At 38.6% G+C, this 13,630-nt stretch overlaps 1 protein-coding gene across 9 annotated transcripts in view; it reads left to right on the plus strand.

Moving 5' to 3' along the window:
- ASPH (aspartate beta-hydroxylase) overlaps positions 1–13,630 on the plus strand; it is a 212,528-nt gene that overhangs the window by 62,539 nt on the left and 136,359 nt on the right. For 5 of the 9 annotated variants that reach the window (XM_072734661.1, XM_072734662.1, XM_072734668.1 and 2 more), the window contains 3 exons: positions 3,758–3,850; positions 6,624–6,701; positions 10,664–10,789. In XM_072734661.1, the coding sequence (XP_072590762.1) occupies positions 3,758–3,850; positions 6,624–6,701; positions 10,664–10,789 (297 nt within the window). The remainder of the gene's footprint in view (positions 1–3,757; positions 3,851–6,623; positions 6,702–10,663; positions 10,790–13,630) is intronic. The other 4 variants (XM_072734664.1, XM_072734666.1, XM_072734670.1 and 1 more) reach the window with 2 other exon arrangements.

Here is a 13,630-nt window from a genome sequence, read left to right on the forward strand (position 1 = left end):
TTTGTACTTGCTGGCCCAGAGCCTTACCTGGAGCGTTCTTCCCCGGTGCAAGTTATAGGGCCCCGTCCCTGGTTTCCTTCAGGAATCTGTTCACATTTCATCAGTGAGACCTTTCTTCATCAGTTCACTGTAGATAGCCTGTCCTCTTTCCCTGATGGCCAGGCTCTCCCTGTCCCTTATCTTCCCCATTTAGTATACACTAAATATTTCATGTTTCTTATTTTTTAAGTTGTTCCTTCCCTGTGAGAGGTAGGGTTTTTCCGTGTTCATTTTCCGTAGAACAGTGCCTTGCATTGGTAGATGCTTAATAGTTGCTGAGTGAATGAATGCCATATGCAATTTAGTAAGTTTTAAATTGCTGCATGTGGATGGGAAGAAAATACCTGTGTTTCCCATTGCTGTCAGGTATATTGGGGTAGCAGTGAAAGAAGTAAGCTAATATTGGGCTAAAGTGACTGTGTCAGATAATCAAGTTTGCTGTATGAATGGTTGACTTAAAAAGTGTTCATATCACTTTTTTATAGCTTCTTCCATTTTTAATTAAAATGGTAGGAAAAATTATATGGTTATTAAATGCAGACATTTTTAAAAATTTCCTAATTTTTGTGATGTGCCCAAAGAACTAAAAGCAAGGTATGTTTTAAATCAATTAATTGATTTTTCAAATCCTGCAAGGGCTGTTGTGATTGACTTGCAACTTTCATTCAACACTAGATAATTACTTTCAGGCATTGTGGTTATCCTGTTACTTTTGCTAGTTTAGGAATGGAAGTGGTTTCTGGATTTAACTCTTAAAGCTGAAAGAGAGAATTGCTGAAAGCTTCTGCTTCCAGCAAAGACTTCCAAGTCTAAGAGAAGCAGAGCAAAAGGTGATTCTTTGCTTCTGGACATTCTCTGGTCCAAAAGGAGCTTGCAGCGGGGGGAGCCCCAGTTGTCAGCATGAGGGTGAAGCTACTGCTGAGAGCAAGCCCGCCCATCTCTGCACTCCTTGTGAGATTAGCCAATAAATTTCCTTTTCACTTGAGTGTAAGTTGGTGTTTTGTTGCATGTAGCCCCAGGAACATCAAGACTGATGACATTAGTTTCATAACGTAATTTTGAATATTTTCAGTGCTCCCTCTTTGCCATTTGTACCTTATAATAAATCCAATCTGAAAGCCTTTCCCTTGATGACTAATTGACCTTATGTGTATTTTTTTGTGTAATTCTTACTTTTGCCTTAAAATCTTATATGAGACCTGGATTTACCACTCTTTCCTGAGGAACACTTTATTCATGGACTACAGTAGATTTGGGTGGCAGTATATACTTTCCCAACACATCACAATGAAAACTTATAAAGGGCTAATTCTTCCATATGGCTTATCAAACTAATAAGAATTAGTCTAGAATGTGATGTTTTTGTGTGTGTGTGTGTGTGTGTGTGTGTGTTTTTAATTTTCAAAGTTAATAGGGATCTAGGGGAGGAGATGTGTTAATATGATCTCCACCTTCTTTGAGGTTTACAATATCGTTTATTTTTTGTGACTATTTAACCTCTGGAAAATAGCTGTGCCCAGGTTACAATAAATTTACAATTCAACTGCACTTTGGACAGAAAAGAAAAGTGCTCAGTATTTTCTCTCGTTATACGCTTTTGCTTTCTCCTCTGGTTTTACAATTTCAATTTTAGAGACAAATGACTCCAGCTGATACAGAGAAAGCTGACAGGAGAACCATATGTCTAAATATTGGTATGCTAGTAGTTTTCAAGCACTTCTCACATCAAAAATTGTTTTCAAATGAAACTTCTCGAAATCTAATAAGAATGGGATTTTCAGGGAGTTTAAATCTTTATTGTTTGATGGGGAAATATTTCACTGCTTATTGAACCCGTGGAGCACAATTTGAAAACCTGCTACATAGAGGATTAGTGAAGAATGACTCTGTAAGTTTTCATCCAAACTGAGATATTTTTGAGGAAGAAATACGATTCCAACACACGGACAGAACCTGGGACTGCCCCAGGCAAATGAGGTCCAGAGCTCTGTAGGGGTGGATGCTGGAGCATAGATCTGAATCTCTTTGGTAATAGTCACAAGAAACTGATATGAGTCCCTTTTCCCACCTTTACAGCCGTTAGCTTCTCTCTTGCAGCTAAGGAGCACTGGTCCTACAGAGGATCTCAGCAGCCACTGAATCCAGCAGAGTAACCATATCTTTGGGTGTGTTCAGCCCTTGAGCAAGTGTTTACTGGGTACCTGGTATGTGCCAGGCGTTTTCTGAGGTGCTGAGAGTTCAAAGATCCATGAAACAATTCAGAAAGTTTACCCTGTTCATTCAGCAGAACATAGCAATGCATAGTTTCATACCCATTCTGTTAACAATCGAGAGGCTCGATTGGGAAGGAGCATGGGAGTTTTCAGGCCTGAATTTGGAATTTGAAATGTAATAGATTTTATTAATAAAGCCTTCATCTCTACCTGTCACCCCCTGAGATCGAACTACGTTTCAGATCCGTGGTTGTGTATTATCCCTTTGGAATCTACATTATAGTTAGAAGTCACTATATAGTTAGGAATAGAACACAGCTGTGTCCATTGGTGTTTGTTTTAATAGTATTAGGTTTTTTCTGTAAATGGTGTGGAAGATAAGTAACTAAATATAAGTGATGAGGTAGGATCCTGTGTATCTCTGTGTCACTCTTTCTGGGATTGGGGAGAAGATTGGAATGTGTTTTTGCCAATGAGAGAAGAATGAAGGGAACAGTCAGGAAAAATATAAACAATCAAAGAGAAGTAAAAGACGTGGAGAATTTTGCAGATACGATAGCATATGTATGTTAAGAATGATATGAAGTGCTGAAGAGTAGAAAAATGCTTCTCGATTCTATTTTGACCTTTCCACTGTAGGCTTCTGACATGCCCTGAACAACACATCTCTAGTAACACTTGTTGGTACAAGATTCTCACTGGGGGTAGTAAAGAGCCAGGGGTTGGTGAATGGAACCCAGAACCTGGAACCAAGTTAAGCTTTCTGAAACAGTTGTATTTGCGGATGTATTTTAATGTTCTTCATATAAAACATGAAAGAAATAATTTAGTCTACTAGATTTTTAGACTGATTTGACTTTAAAATCAGCTTTCATGTTCACTTACTCTAGATGTTTTATAGTCCTTAAGACATTAAAAAAACAACAACAAACCACACCTTTGTTTTCATGTTTTTAGCTCTTTATAGAGCAGTATGATCGTAAGTGGTATCTTTAGAAGATTATAACTAGTTATGTATGATTTGTTCTCATTTTTAACTATAGTTTTCAAGAAGAACAGGTAATTATTAATCAAAATATGGCATGCAAACAAAATTCAGGTGTGTCTTAGTTGTTTTACTGCTGGATTCAGAGCTCAAGCAGCAATTAATTAATCACTTCTGAACACGGGCCTGACCTTATACTGAACTTCTTTTGGCAAGTTCAGGCATGACTCTATTTTAGAGATTTGGGAATGTTTAGGCAATGATTTTTTTTTTATTTTATTGTTTTTAAATGAAAGGTTAACTTAGGTAAAAAGATGTTCAAGGCCCACGTGAAGTTACAGAGCAACTGGTTTTCCTAGTTCAGTTTTTAAGCACATCCACATTTTCATGTAATATGAAGTCTTGGAAACTGAATTCCTTGCACAATTGATGAAGTATTCAAGCATATTGTTTTTCCTGGTTTAATATGTCAAAAAAAGAAAGAAAAAAACTTAAGTTAACTTTGTGAATAAAAATGCAGGCCTTAAAGAAAGATCTGCTTCAAAGCCAACAGTCCCACCGGAAGAAGCTGAGCCATACCCTTGGCTGGAGGAGCAGGTTATTGAGGATTCAGGTAAGCTCTCCTGACTTCTGGCTGGAGCCTCTGCCTACCAGCTATCCGATTTGCAGTTTCCAGAATCATGTTTTACCCATAATTTGTCATGATGTTTACAGAATATTTAACTTAAAATAATTAGTATTTAATATATTTAATATTTAAAGTATTTTTTTCTTCTGAGATTTTGGAGTGAACTTATGTGTTTTCTAGTAAAACTACACAGGATAATTTTAATTTCTGAGCTCAAGAATCAAGGGCACAGAGGAGATGATGGTGCAGTCAGGAACATCATGAACTAAATGCGAGATTTTTGGACTCCAGTTCCAGAACCTCTTGCAGTGAAAGTACAGTTAGATATGTACGCTAGTATTGTCATTGTCTGTTCCACTAACAGAGGCTTACTGGGCTCCCAGTCTTTTTAGTACAAAAGTCTCCTTTCTGTATCAGAGACTTCCCACACCTCCACAGGATGCTGGAGGAGGCCTGTTCTGTATCCACATAAACTCAGATGAATTCCACTATCTCCTTAGTCACCCAAGGCCCTGTGACCCACAGAAGGAAAACTCCTAAAATCGGTGAATAAATTGACAAATAAAATCTGCATCTATTACTCTCACTTCCTGTTTGTACTGTGATATTTATTGCAAAGTATTATTCAATTGCTGCACATTTTTTCATTTACCAAATCACTCTCCAAAATTTGGTTTCATTTTGCCACCTATTGGAAGTGTTTGGTATGACACTACATATTTACTGGCAACGAAAGTACTTTGGCTGATTTTATTATCACTGTATGAATAATATTTGGTTTTATTTTCTCCCTTTTAAAATCAATATGCTGCTTGGATTTTTTTTATTTGTTTGAAACATAATCCCAGGATTTACTGTCTCCCTTCTGTTCCTTTAGAATACCATAACTCTGGAGCAAAAGAGCTTTTTTTTTTTTTTTAAGTTTTGTAATTTAAATGCATATTTGGATTTAGCGTCTCAAACATGCACTAAATAAATTTATCATTGATAAATCTTTTTTTTCAACCTAATATCTACTCTGAAATGTGCCATTTGCTCCTGCTCTCCTTTTTCTGTTTTGTTTTGTTAATACTACTACACATTAACTGATAACTTGTCCTTCTAAATCCAACAGTTCATTATCAACTCAGATCCTTTTTAACTTCTTGGCAATATCTGGTTTAGTTTAAATGTTGCCTTTTCAACCTTTCTCTTATCTAGGAGTTTGGCTTCTTCATCTTCTCTACCTATTCTACAAACCTAGGTATAATATCTCTTCATTCCAACACAATAAATAAGCCCCCTCTTGGTCCCTACAGTACTTTCTATTTGCCCTCCAGTTCCTGCTCTGGTACTAGCCAGATTTTTGAAAAAAGAATCTACAGTTGCTTTCTTTGCCTTATTTTTCAGTCAGTTTTTAACTCATTGCAATCTAGCTTCTGCCTCTACTAATCTTCCTCAGAGGAAAGGAGGAACATCACAGATTCATGGAAAAATGAAACAGTGTAGTGGACTTACGAAGTTCAAAGCCAGTGCTGGTAGCGGGTGATTCTGGAGAGACATGTGAGGGCTAGATGGTGGAGGGCTTATTCTGTTGTAAGGAGCTTAGATTTTCATCTTTTGGGCAGAGGAAGCCATTAAAGGGTTAAGCAGAGGAGCAGCATGCCATCCACTTCAGTTACTAATATTAGATTCTCTATGGATGGTGCTGTCAGCAGTCGTAAAACTAGGAATTGCTTAGGAAGCTGTCATGGGTATTGTGAGAGATGAGGAGGGAAGACTGGAGATTGGCAGGCTCTTCTGTAATTATATGCAAATATGTATAAAAATGGTTTGTGACATACAAACATCTGTAAAAATAGAAGGCACTTTTTGTGCTTCAGGAATGGTTTTTTTAATGTGATTGGCCTTAACATGTTCTTAAACTTTTTTCCTACCTGAAGTTCAGATGAACTTACTCTGCTTTTATCATTGAGGATTGACTTGTCAGTGTAACTAACTGATGTCGTTGGCATTATTTCATGTGACAGCATTCAGGATACTAAGTCTAGCATTACTTCAATGTACTGAACATGGATGTTTGTTAAACAGAAAATATATCATTTTGTCAATGTCATTGTAGCTTCCTGTTTGTTTACTGATGTTGCAACAAACCTGCTAAGCTGATAAACACCGCAGTGTTGTTGAAATGTTGTTATTGATATTGTTGATTTTTGTAATTTATACCTCTTTGAATCTGTGGATCTGACTATCAAATGGGTTTCTCCAAAGCTGAAAGGGCTGTCAGTTATAACAGAGGATCTTCTACTGAACTTTGGGGAGTAGTCAGCCAATCCCAACCCTCTCAGTTTTCACACCAGCCAGGTGGCCCTTTCCTCTGACTATCAGGGAAGAGAGTGGTCCACCTTGTAGCTTAATGCATTTTGGCTTCATCTTCTACATTTTAATCTTTATTTCCCAGTACTTCCCTTTCTGAAAGCTTTGCCCATCCCATTTTCCTTTTTCTCTCATTATTGTGAATTGTGTTAATTAGAAACCGCAATAATTTTGCTCTGTGATGTTTTTGTTAGATTTATGTCTGCTGCCAAAATAAAACCAATCTTAAATATTTACTGTGTCAACATAGGAAAAAAAAGTGCTAAGCTGATGTGAAAAGGTAGCATATAGTTTGGTGAACCAAATATATTTGTTTGAATGTGTGTACATGGATGTCATGTTTCATGTTCTCCATTAATATCTAGATTTTTTTCTACTTGGTAATGTTTTGTCATCATTTTAGGACCTCAGAACACTGAAGATGAAGTACAAGAAGTACAAATTGAGTCCCTTCTCCATGAGGCAGTATACACAGAACATGGTATGATTTAAAATCCATTTTCTTGTGCACTGCTTGCTGAAATAATGGTTAATGACATAAAGTGACTTGGATATTATTTTTAAATTTAGGTAATAATTGAGTGGGTTTTTTAATTATTAGAGGACAAGTATTTCTGAAAGAGCACTAGACTTGTTTGATATTTCCCCACCTTACTGTTAAGGAACGTATTGCATAGAAATAATAAAGAAATGGTAAGAATAAATGAGAATAAACAAGACCAAGGCTATATCAAGAACAGATGGCAAGAACAGGGAGGAGGAAAATAGAACACAAGCAAGCAAGCTGTAATGGGCTATCTGGATGCTATTGTCAGCCTAAGCCTGCTGCATACTTGGGTGGTCGCCAAAGCATAGAGGAAAACTTTTAATTATGTCAATCATGTTACCAGAGAGGAAATGCTGTCTACTTAGAGAATATAAAACATTTTCTCAGCTCTTAACTTCTAAAGCATTTCTAATATATGCAATTCTGTACAGAGAATATTAAATGATACTTTGAAAACCCATGTTTTAAGATTTTATGAGGCTGTTTCTTGTAACATCCCTTGATAAAAGCAGAGAGCCTAACCCCAAGATGTAACTCACAAAGGGATTTGAAAGGCAGAACACGTGGTATCCTGATAAGCCTAATGGTTTGGTGTGAGACAAAGATAATCCTAAAAGAAAAAATTATGTTTCTTAAAAACAAATGGGATTCTCTGTCATTGAAACTGCGGTAGCAGGCCTGCTAAACTAAGACTCAGTCTTAGATGTTTTGGGGGTCATGTATAAAGCACCCCATCCAGATCTATCTGTGCTCTGCTGGGGAGACCAGCTGCGGCTAAGCTGTAGGTTTTTGCCATTGGCTGTTTAGGGTCTAGGAACCCAGGTCCTTTCATTACCAGTTCTGCTCAGCTAGGGGAGCCACTTCACCAGATCGTGTATTTGCCTCTCTGTGCAAGCAGCAAGCATAAGCTTTCCCTCCTACATCTTTTAGCTTTAACCTAACACAAGGATGATACACCACTCTTAATAAATAAGTGATTGCCATATAATGAGGTCAGTGCCGTAACGGTGAAATGTAATGGCTCTGTGGGCCTGGTGTAGAGTCTGGGGTTAGGAAAGCCTTCTTAGAAGAGGTGACTTTCTGCCTTCGTAGCTGAACAGTGGCGTCGTACTGCACTAGGCAAGTGTTGTTCCGAGAAGGTTGTAAGCAAAGGGCGTGGCATGTGCAAAATCCCAGAGGACAAGAGGATCCAAGAGTAGATCAGGGTGGCTGGCCCGTAGAGTACATAGGGGGAAAGTGTTTGTACTTGATTCACAGAGTAACCGGAACCAGTGGAGGGTGCCAGGGGTGCTGCCTTCTGTCTGCAGCATGAACGCAAGTGGAGGGAGTATGCTGCGGGGGGATGAGATGGGAGGCTGTACTGGTGATCCAAGTGGGTCATGATGGTCAGTCGAACTGAATTTAGCCAAGGTGGGGAGAGAAGCATGGGCAGATATGGTAGACATTTGGGTGGGTGGGTGTAGGGAGCCAGATAGAAGGGGAAGACATCAAGTCTAGCACCCTTGGGTTTCTGGCCACAAGCCTTCCTCTTCTTTATTTAGAAATTCACAACAGCTGTGGCTTTAAATGTTATTTGTGTTGCTTCTGAGTGTGTATGTGGAGCCCCATCTTGTCCAAGCTCCTGGTTTATCCGCTGCCTGTTGATGTCCATGTTTTGTGGGTATCTCAGACTCAAAATGTACTTAAACAGAATTCTTGACTCCTTTGCATTTCATAGCTCTTCCTCCACTCCTTAAAATTTGGCTTTTATTGTATGTTTTTATATGTTAGGTCATGGTCTCCTCTCTACTTAGTAGCTGAAGCTAAAAACCTGGGGGTTTTCCTTACTTTCTCTCTCCTCTTCTTGCCTCATGTAACCCACGGGCCGGTCTTGCCGATTTAGCCTCCAGCACGTACCTGGATGGCACGGTGGCAGCATCACCATCCCCTCCTGCAACAGCATCCAGTTGGGTCTGCATTTGATGTGCCTCGTGTAGAGCTGGTCTTTTTCTTTTTTTTCCCCTCAGTCACTTTTCTCTAGCTCAAACAACCTTCTCTCTTTTCCTTGTAATTGCCAAGTCTGTCTGCCTCAGGGCCTTTGTACTTGTTATATCTTGCGTGTGTGTGTGTGTGTGTGTGTGTGTGTGTTCCAGTCTTCACATCTTAACCGACTAAGTGGCCTCCCTGACCACTATCTCTGTGGTAGACTATCCACAGCACTCTGTTTCACTATTGTGTTTCAGGCCCTGTAGCTACCACGGACTAGCTGTGCGGCATCAGCCGAGTCTCTCAAGTTCCTTGTCCTTTGAAGGGGGGGATAATAGTACTTACTTCCTTGGGTTACTGTAATGGCTGCAGAGGGCTTGGCATTGCCTCAGACATAGTCAGCCTTCAGAGGACTGTCTTGCTCATACCAGGCTGTCACTGACTGAGCAAGGGAGACTCACAGATAATGTGGGATGTTTGGTTGGTTTCCCTACAGAAAACAGAGACTTTCCATTACCTAGCAGTGGCTGAGAACTAAATCCTGCTCACATGAAAACCATAAAGTTGCATTGGAGAACATACTATGGCTAGAAGGAATATGGAAAGGGGGGTAAGGCAAAATCAGTGATAGAAATTAGACTTGGTGTCTGGTTTGCTGATGAGTAGAAAATCTGAAATGAGGAGAAACGATGTAGTAGGCTGTGATGAAAAGACAGAAAACAGATACATAGTGTGGCAGTAATGAGCCCACGTAGTTCAGTACCCGTGGAGAGCATCACTATGCCATACTAAAGGTGAGGGAAGGAAGCCTTCCTGCAGTGTGTGAGGAGAGTCCAGTGGCAGCAGAAATAGCAATATCCGTACAATGATGATGAAGATGGTAACAAGAATGATACAACATGAACAATAACACTTAAATTCTTATTCTGGGCAAGGCAGCTTTCCAAGTGCTTTAATCCTCATAACACTGCTATAAGTAGGCACTCTTATTATTTCCTTTTTATAGAAGAAAAATCCTTGACACCAGGTAGACATGTAACTTCTCCAGGGTCACACAGCTGGTGTGGAAAAACTAAGTCTGGAGCCATACATTCCAGACCTCACACTCCTAACCACTTCACTGCCCTGTGAATGCAGCTAAGTCACTTGAGTTGGCTTGTTTAGAGTGTTATGTATGGGACCTACTCTGCTTGAAGCCATATCAAGTTACTATTGGGAGAATTTTTTACACCGTTAATGACAAGCTAAACCATATTGCAGAGGGATAATGTAGCATATCCAACATCTACACAAAAGAAGCAGAATAGTTCAGTATATCATTTTTCTCAGAAGAGAAAAATGGGCATTTCTGCATAACTTACAGGCTAGACACAGCAATATTTAGATGCAAAGTAAATTAACATGGGTGGCCTAATGTAGATGACCTAGCATATAGCTTAGAGAGGTATCCAGCTCTTCTTTGCAATAGAACCTCCATATAGAGTTAAGATTGTTACATGGAGTCTTATGCCACTTTCAATAAGAAGTCACAAGTGATCTCTAACCTTGTGATAATTGAAGAGGCAAATATATTAATAATTATAAACTTATTATTCATTCCTTAAATATTTATTGAGCATTTTCTATCGCTAAGCATGGCCCTAGGTGCTGAGCATACATAGTAAATAAAATATATGAAGTCCCTGTGCTTGGTGAGTTCATGTTCTAGTGAGAGAAGACCTTTCCCACTTCAGGTGGACTAGCACTTGACCGGAATGAGGACAGAGCTTCAAAGTGGGCAACACTATGTGCCATGGTCCAGATGAGGGGCAGGGAGTGTGCAGCAGCAAGTGTGTGGCAGCCCTTCAGAAGGGGTTCATGTGTCCATGCTGGCTGCTGCCTGTGGGCCTTGTTGTGGACTCGTATGACTTTGTTCATTATGATTGTTCAAGGAGACGATGTGCAACAAGAAGAGGATGGGCAAGCGAGAGAACCACAACCAGAAGATGATGATTTCCTTGTAGGAAGTGATACAGATGATAGATATGAGCCCCTGGAGACTGGAACATTTCATGAAGGTAGAAAAAATACTCCACATTTTTGTTTCCGAATAAAACACAATAGTTTGTAGTTATGATTATTGAAGTCTTTCTTATACACCTTTAAAATCAAAATTTTTATCTGAAGTTTGTTTTTAAGTTGAAGCTGGGAAGTCCATTTAGAACTAAGTTTTTCCCTAAAATAAATAGATACCCTGATTTTGATTCAAAGCACTTTTAAGGAAACTGTCAGAATGTATAAATTCCTTATGGAAAGTGAAATGTTTTAGCACATTACTTTTACTCTACACTGCTTCCTACAGTGCCATGTGTTAGAAGAAATTCAGAAAATTGATAAAATATTTTACTTTGCAATCACAGACTTGTTTTAACATGAACTCTGTAGTAACAGTCACATAAGAACATAATTCTTAGCTTCTATTCCAGGCATTGAGAACCTTTTCCTGTAAATAGCTAGAGGATCAATATTTTAGGCTTTACAGACCATATGGCCTTTATTGCAACTACTCAGCTCTACTGTCATAGTGCAAAAGTAGCCCTGAACAATACCTAAATGGGTAGGTATCACTATGTTCCAATAAAACTTTATTTACAAAATCAGGAAACAGGTTTGCTCTGAGCTACAGACCATACTTTGCTGACATCTGTTCTGTGTCAGTATCTTCAATTAAATGCTGATTATTTAAATATCCATTGAGTAGCTGCCTTGTATCATTTGCAGTAGGCAAGTTAGAGCTGTAGTTATCACTGTTGACATATAGAGACAAGTAATTTCTGTGATGATGAAAGCTTTTTCATATATTTTGTGTTCTGCTATGATTTAATGTGACACTATCACAGTTATTTGAAGCCTCATTAAATAAGCACACGTGCTTTGTTCTTATGGTATCTATTCTCCGTTCTTCTTTCTTAAGGTGGTCCTTTAAGACTTTAATGAGTTCTTGATTTTTTTTTTTAACTTTTAAATTAATTTATTTTAAAGTAAGCTCTGTGCACAATGTGGGGCTTTAACTCACAACCCTAAGATCAAGAGTCACACACTCTACCAACCGAGCCAGCCAGGCACCCCGAAAGATTTTAATCCACAAATTGTACTTTGATTGATTAATGTTTTATTCAGAATATATAAGTATATAAATGATATAATTGTATGTATATGATTTTATACTTAAAATGAATACTAGTGAAACATAAGGTCTTGGATGTGGAGTCAGAGAAAGAATTTCTTGTGAATATGGTCCATATAAGATGTACTTGATGTTCCTACAAATAGTTTTCAATCTTGAATGCAATTAAGATCACCTAGAGAGCTTTTAAAAACTTTGACACCCCCCCCCCCCCCCCCCCCCCCGCCGACAAAGCGAATTAGAATGTTTGGGGTGTGGGATCTCAAAAATGGCTAATTGTAAAAGCTCCTCAGGTCATACCAAAGTGCAGCCAAGATTGAGCAGAAGTGTGGCTAGGCTGTTTATTTTTTCATGTGTCTCACCTCCTGTCCTAGGCTTCTGGGTATGAATAAGCTAAGGCCTATTCATTCTGGGTATGAATAAGCTAAGGCCTGTACGTCTATGCTGATAGCCAATGAGAATCGGATGGAGAGGTAGCCTGGTCACAATACAATTGGTAAATGGTTGCTAGGACTTTATTAAAGCACATAAAAGTAACAAAAAAGTAAAATGTATCTCCTTTTCACAATATTTAATGCATTGGGAAACTAGTTTAGAAGCCAGAAGCTCTTGATTTATGAATGAATATGTTTCAAAAAATTTACCTTTATGCCTATTGTTGACAGCAGGAAATGCACATTTCCATAGAAATAATGTTGTAGGCAATGGTTTAGTTTCCACACCAACCTGCAAAATTGTATACAATGCATAATTTTCTATGAAAAATGTACACTCAAAATGAGTTTGAGTTTGTATATGAGCTCAGCTGCATTATGCTTTGAAAATAGGCATTTATAGACCGACCAACTTTAGAACTGTAGACCTTTGGGGTGCCTGGTTGGTGGAGTTGGTTAAGTGTCCAGCTCTTGGATTTGGCTCAGGTCCTGATCTCACAGTTGTAATCTCAGGGTCATGAGATCAAGCCCCATGTCAGCTCCATACTCAGCTTGGAGTCTGCTTGAGACTCTCTCCCTCCCCTCTCCACTCTCTGCTCTCCCTTTCTTTCTCAAATACATACATACATATATACATTTATTTGTTTGTTTGTTTATCTATTTATTTATTTATCTACTTATTTATCTATTTATTTAAAAAAGAGAACTTTAGACTTTTAATTATCATATGATTTCTCTGGGGAAAAAAATGGTTCTAAGTAGGGATGTTGATAAAATGATTTCGCATTTTCCTAATGTCTCTTGCTCCCTCCTGTCTTCAGCCAGGTTGGCTCAGGAAGATTGACAGTTACTCAGAATCTTGGTATCTTAGATGTTCCTTATAGGACACAATTCAATTAAGACACTCACATAGGGAATTTGATATTTTCAAGGTTAGGAGTTATAGATTGAGGGTAGGAAGAAATATTTCTAAAAAGTTTATAAATTGAGAAAACCTTACTTTCTGACCTAAACTTTAGTTGGGGTATAGATTTAGTGTGAACTTAAAATTGGTAAATGGTTGAACAACTTAAAAGTTGTTTGTTAAAAGTCTTCAGAAATTAAGAGTTGTTACACTTCATATAGTTTTTACATTAACCGGGATCAGTGGAGTAGTGAGGATTCTGTGGCAGCAGCACTTTGCTACTAGGAGTATTATGAGCACATTTGCCTTTTAGCTCCCCATGCTAGAAAGTCTCCTTCGGGGATGCCTGGGTGGCTTAGTGGTTGAGCGTCTGCCTTTGGCTCAGGGCGTGATC

This window comes from Vulpes vulpes, chromosome 13 (genome assembly GCF_048418805.1).
Source record: "Vulpes vulpes isolate BD-2025 chromosome 13, VulVul3, whole genome shotgun sequence".
Classification (NCBI taxonomy): Eukaryota; Metazoa; Chordata; class Mammalia; order Carnivora; family Canidae; genus Vulpes; species Vulpes vulpes.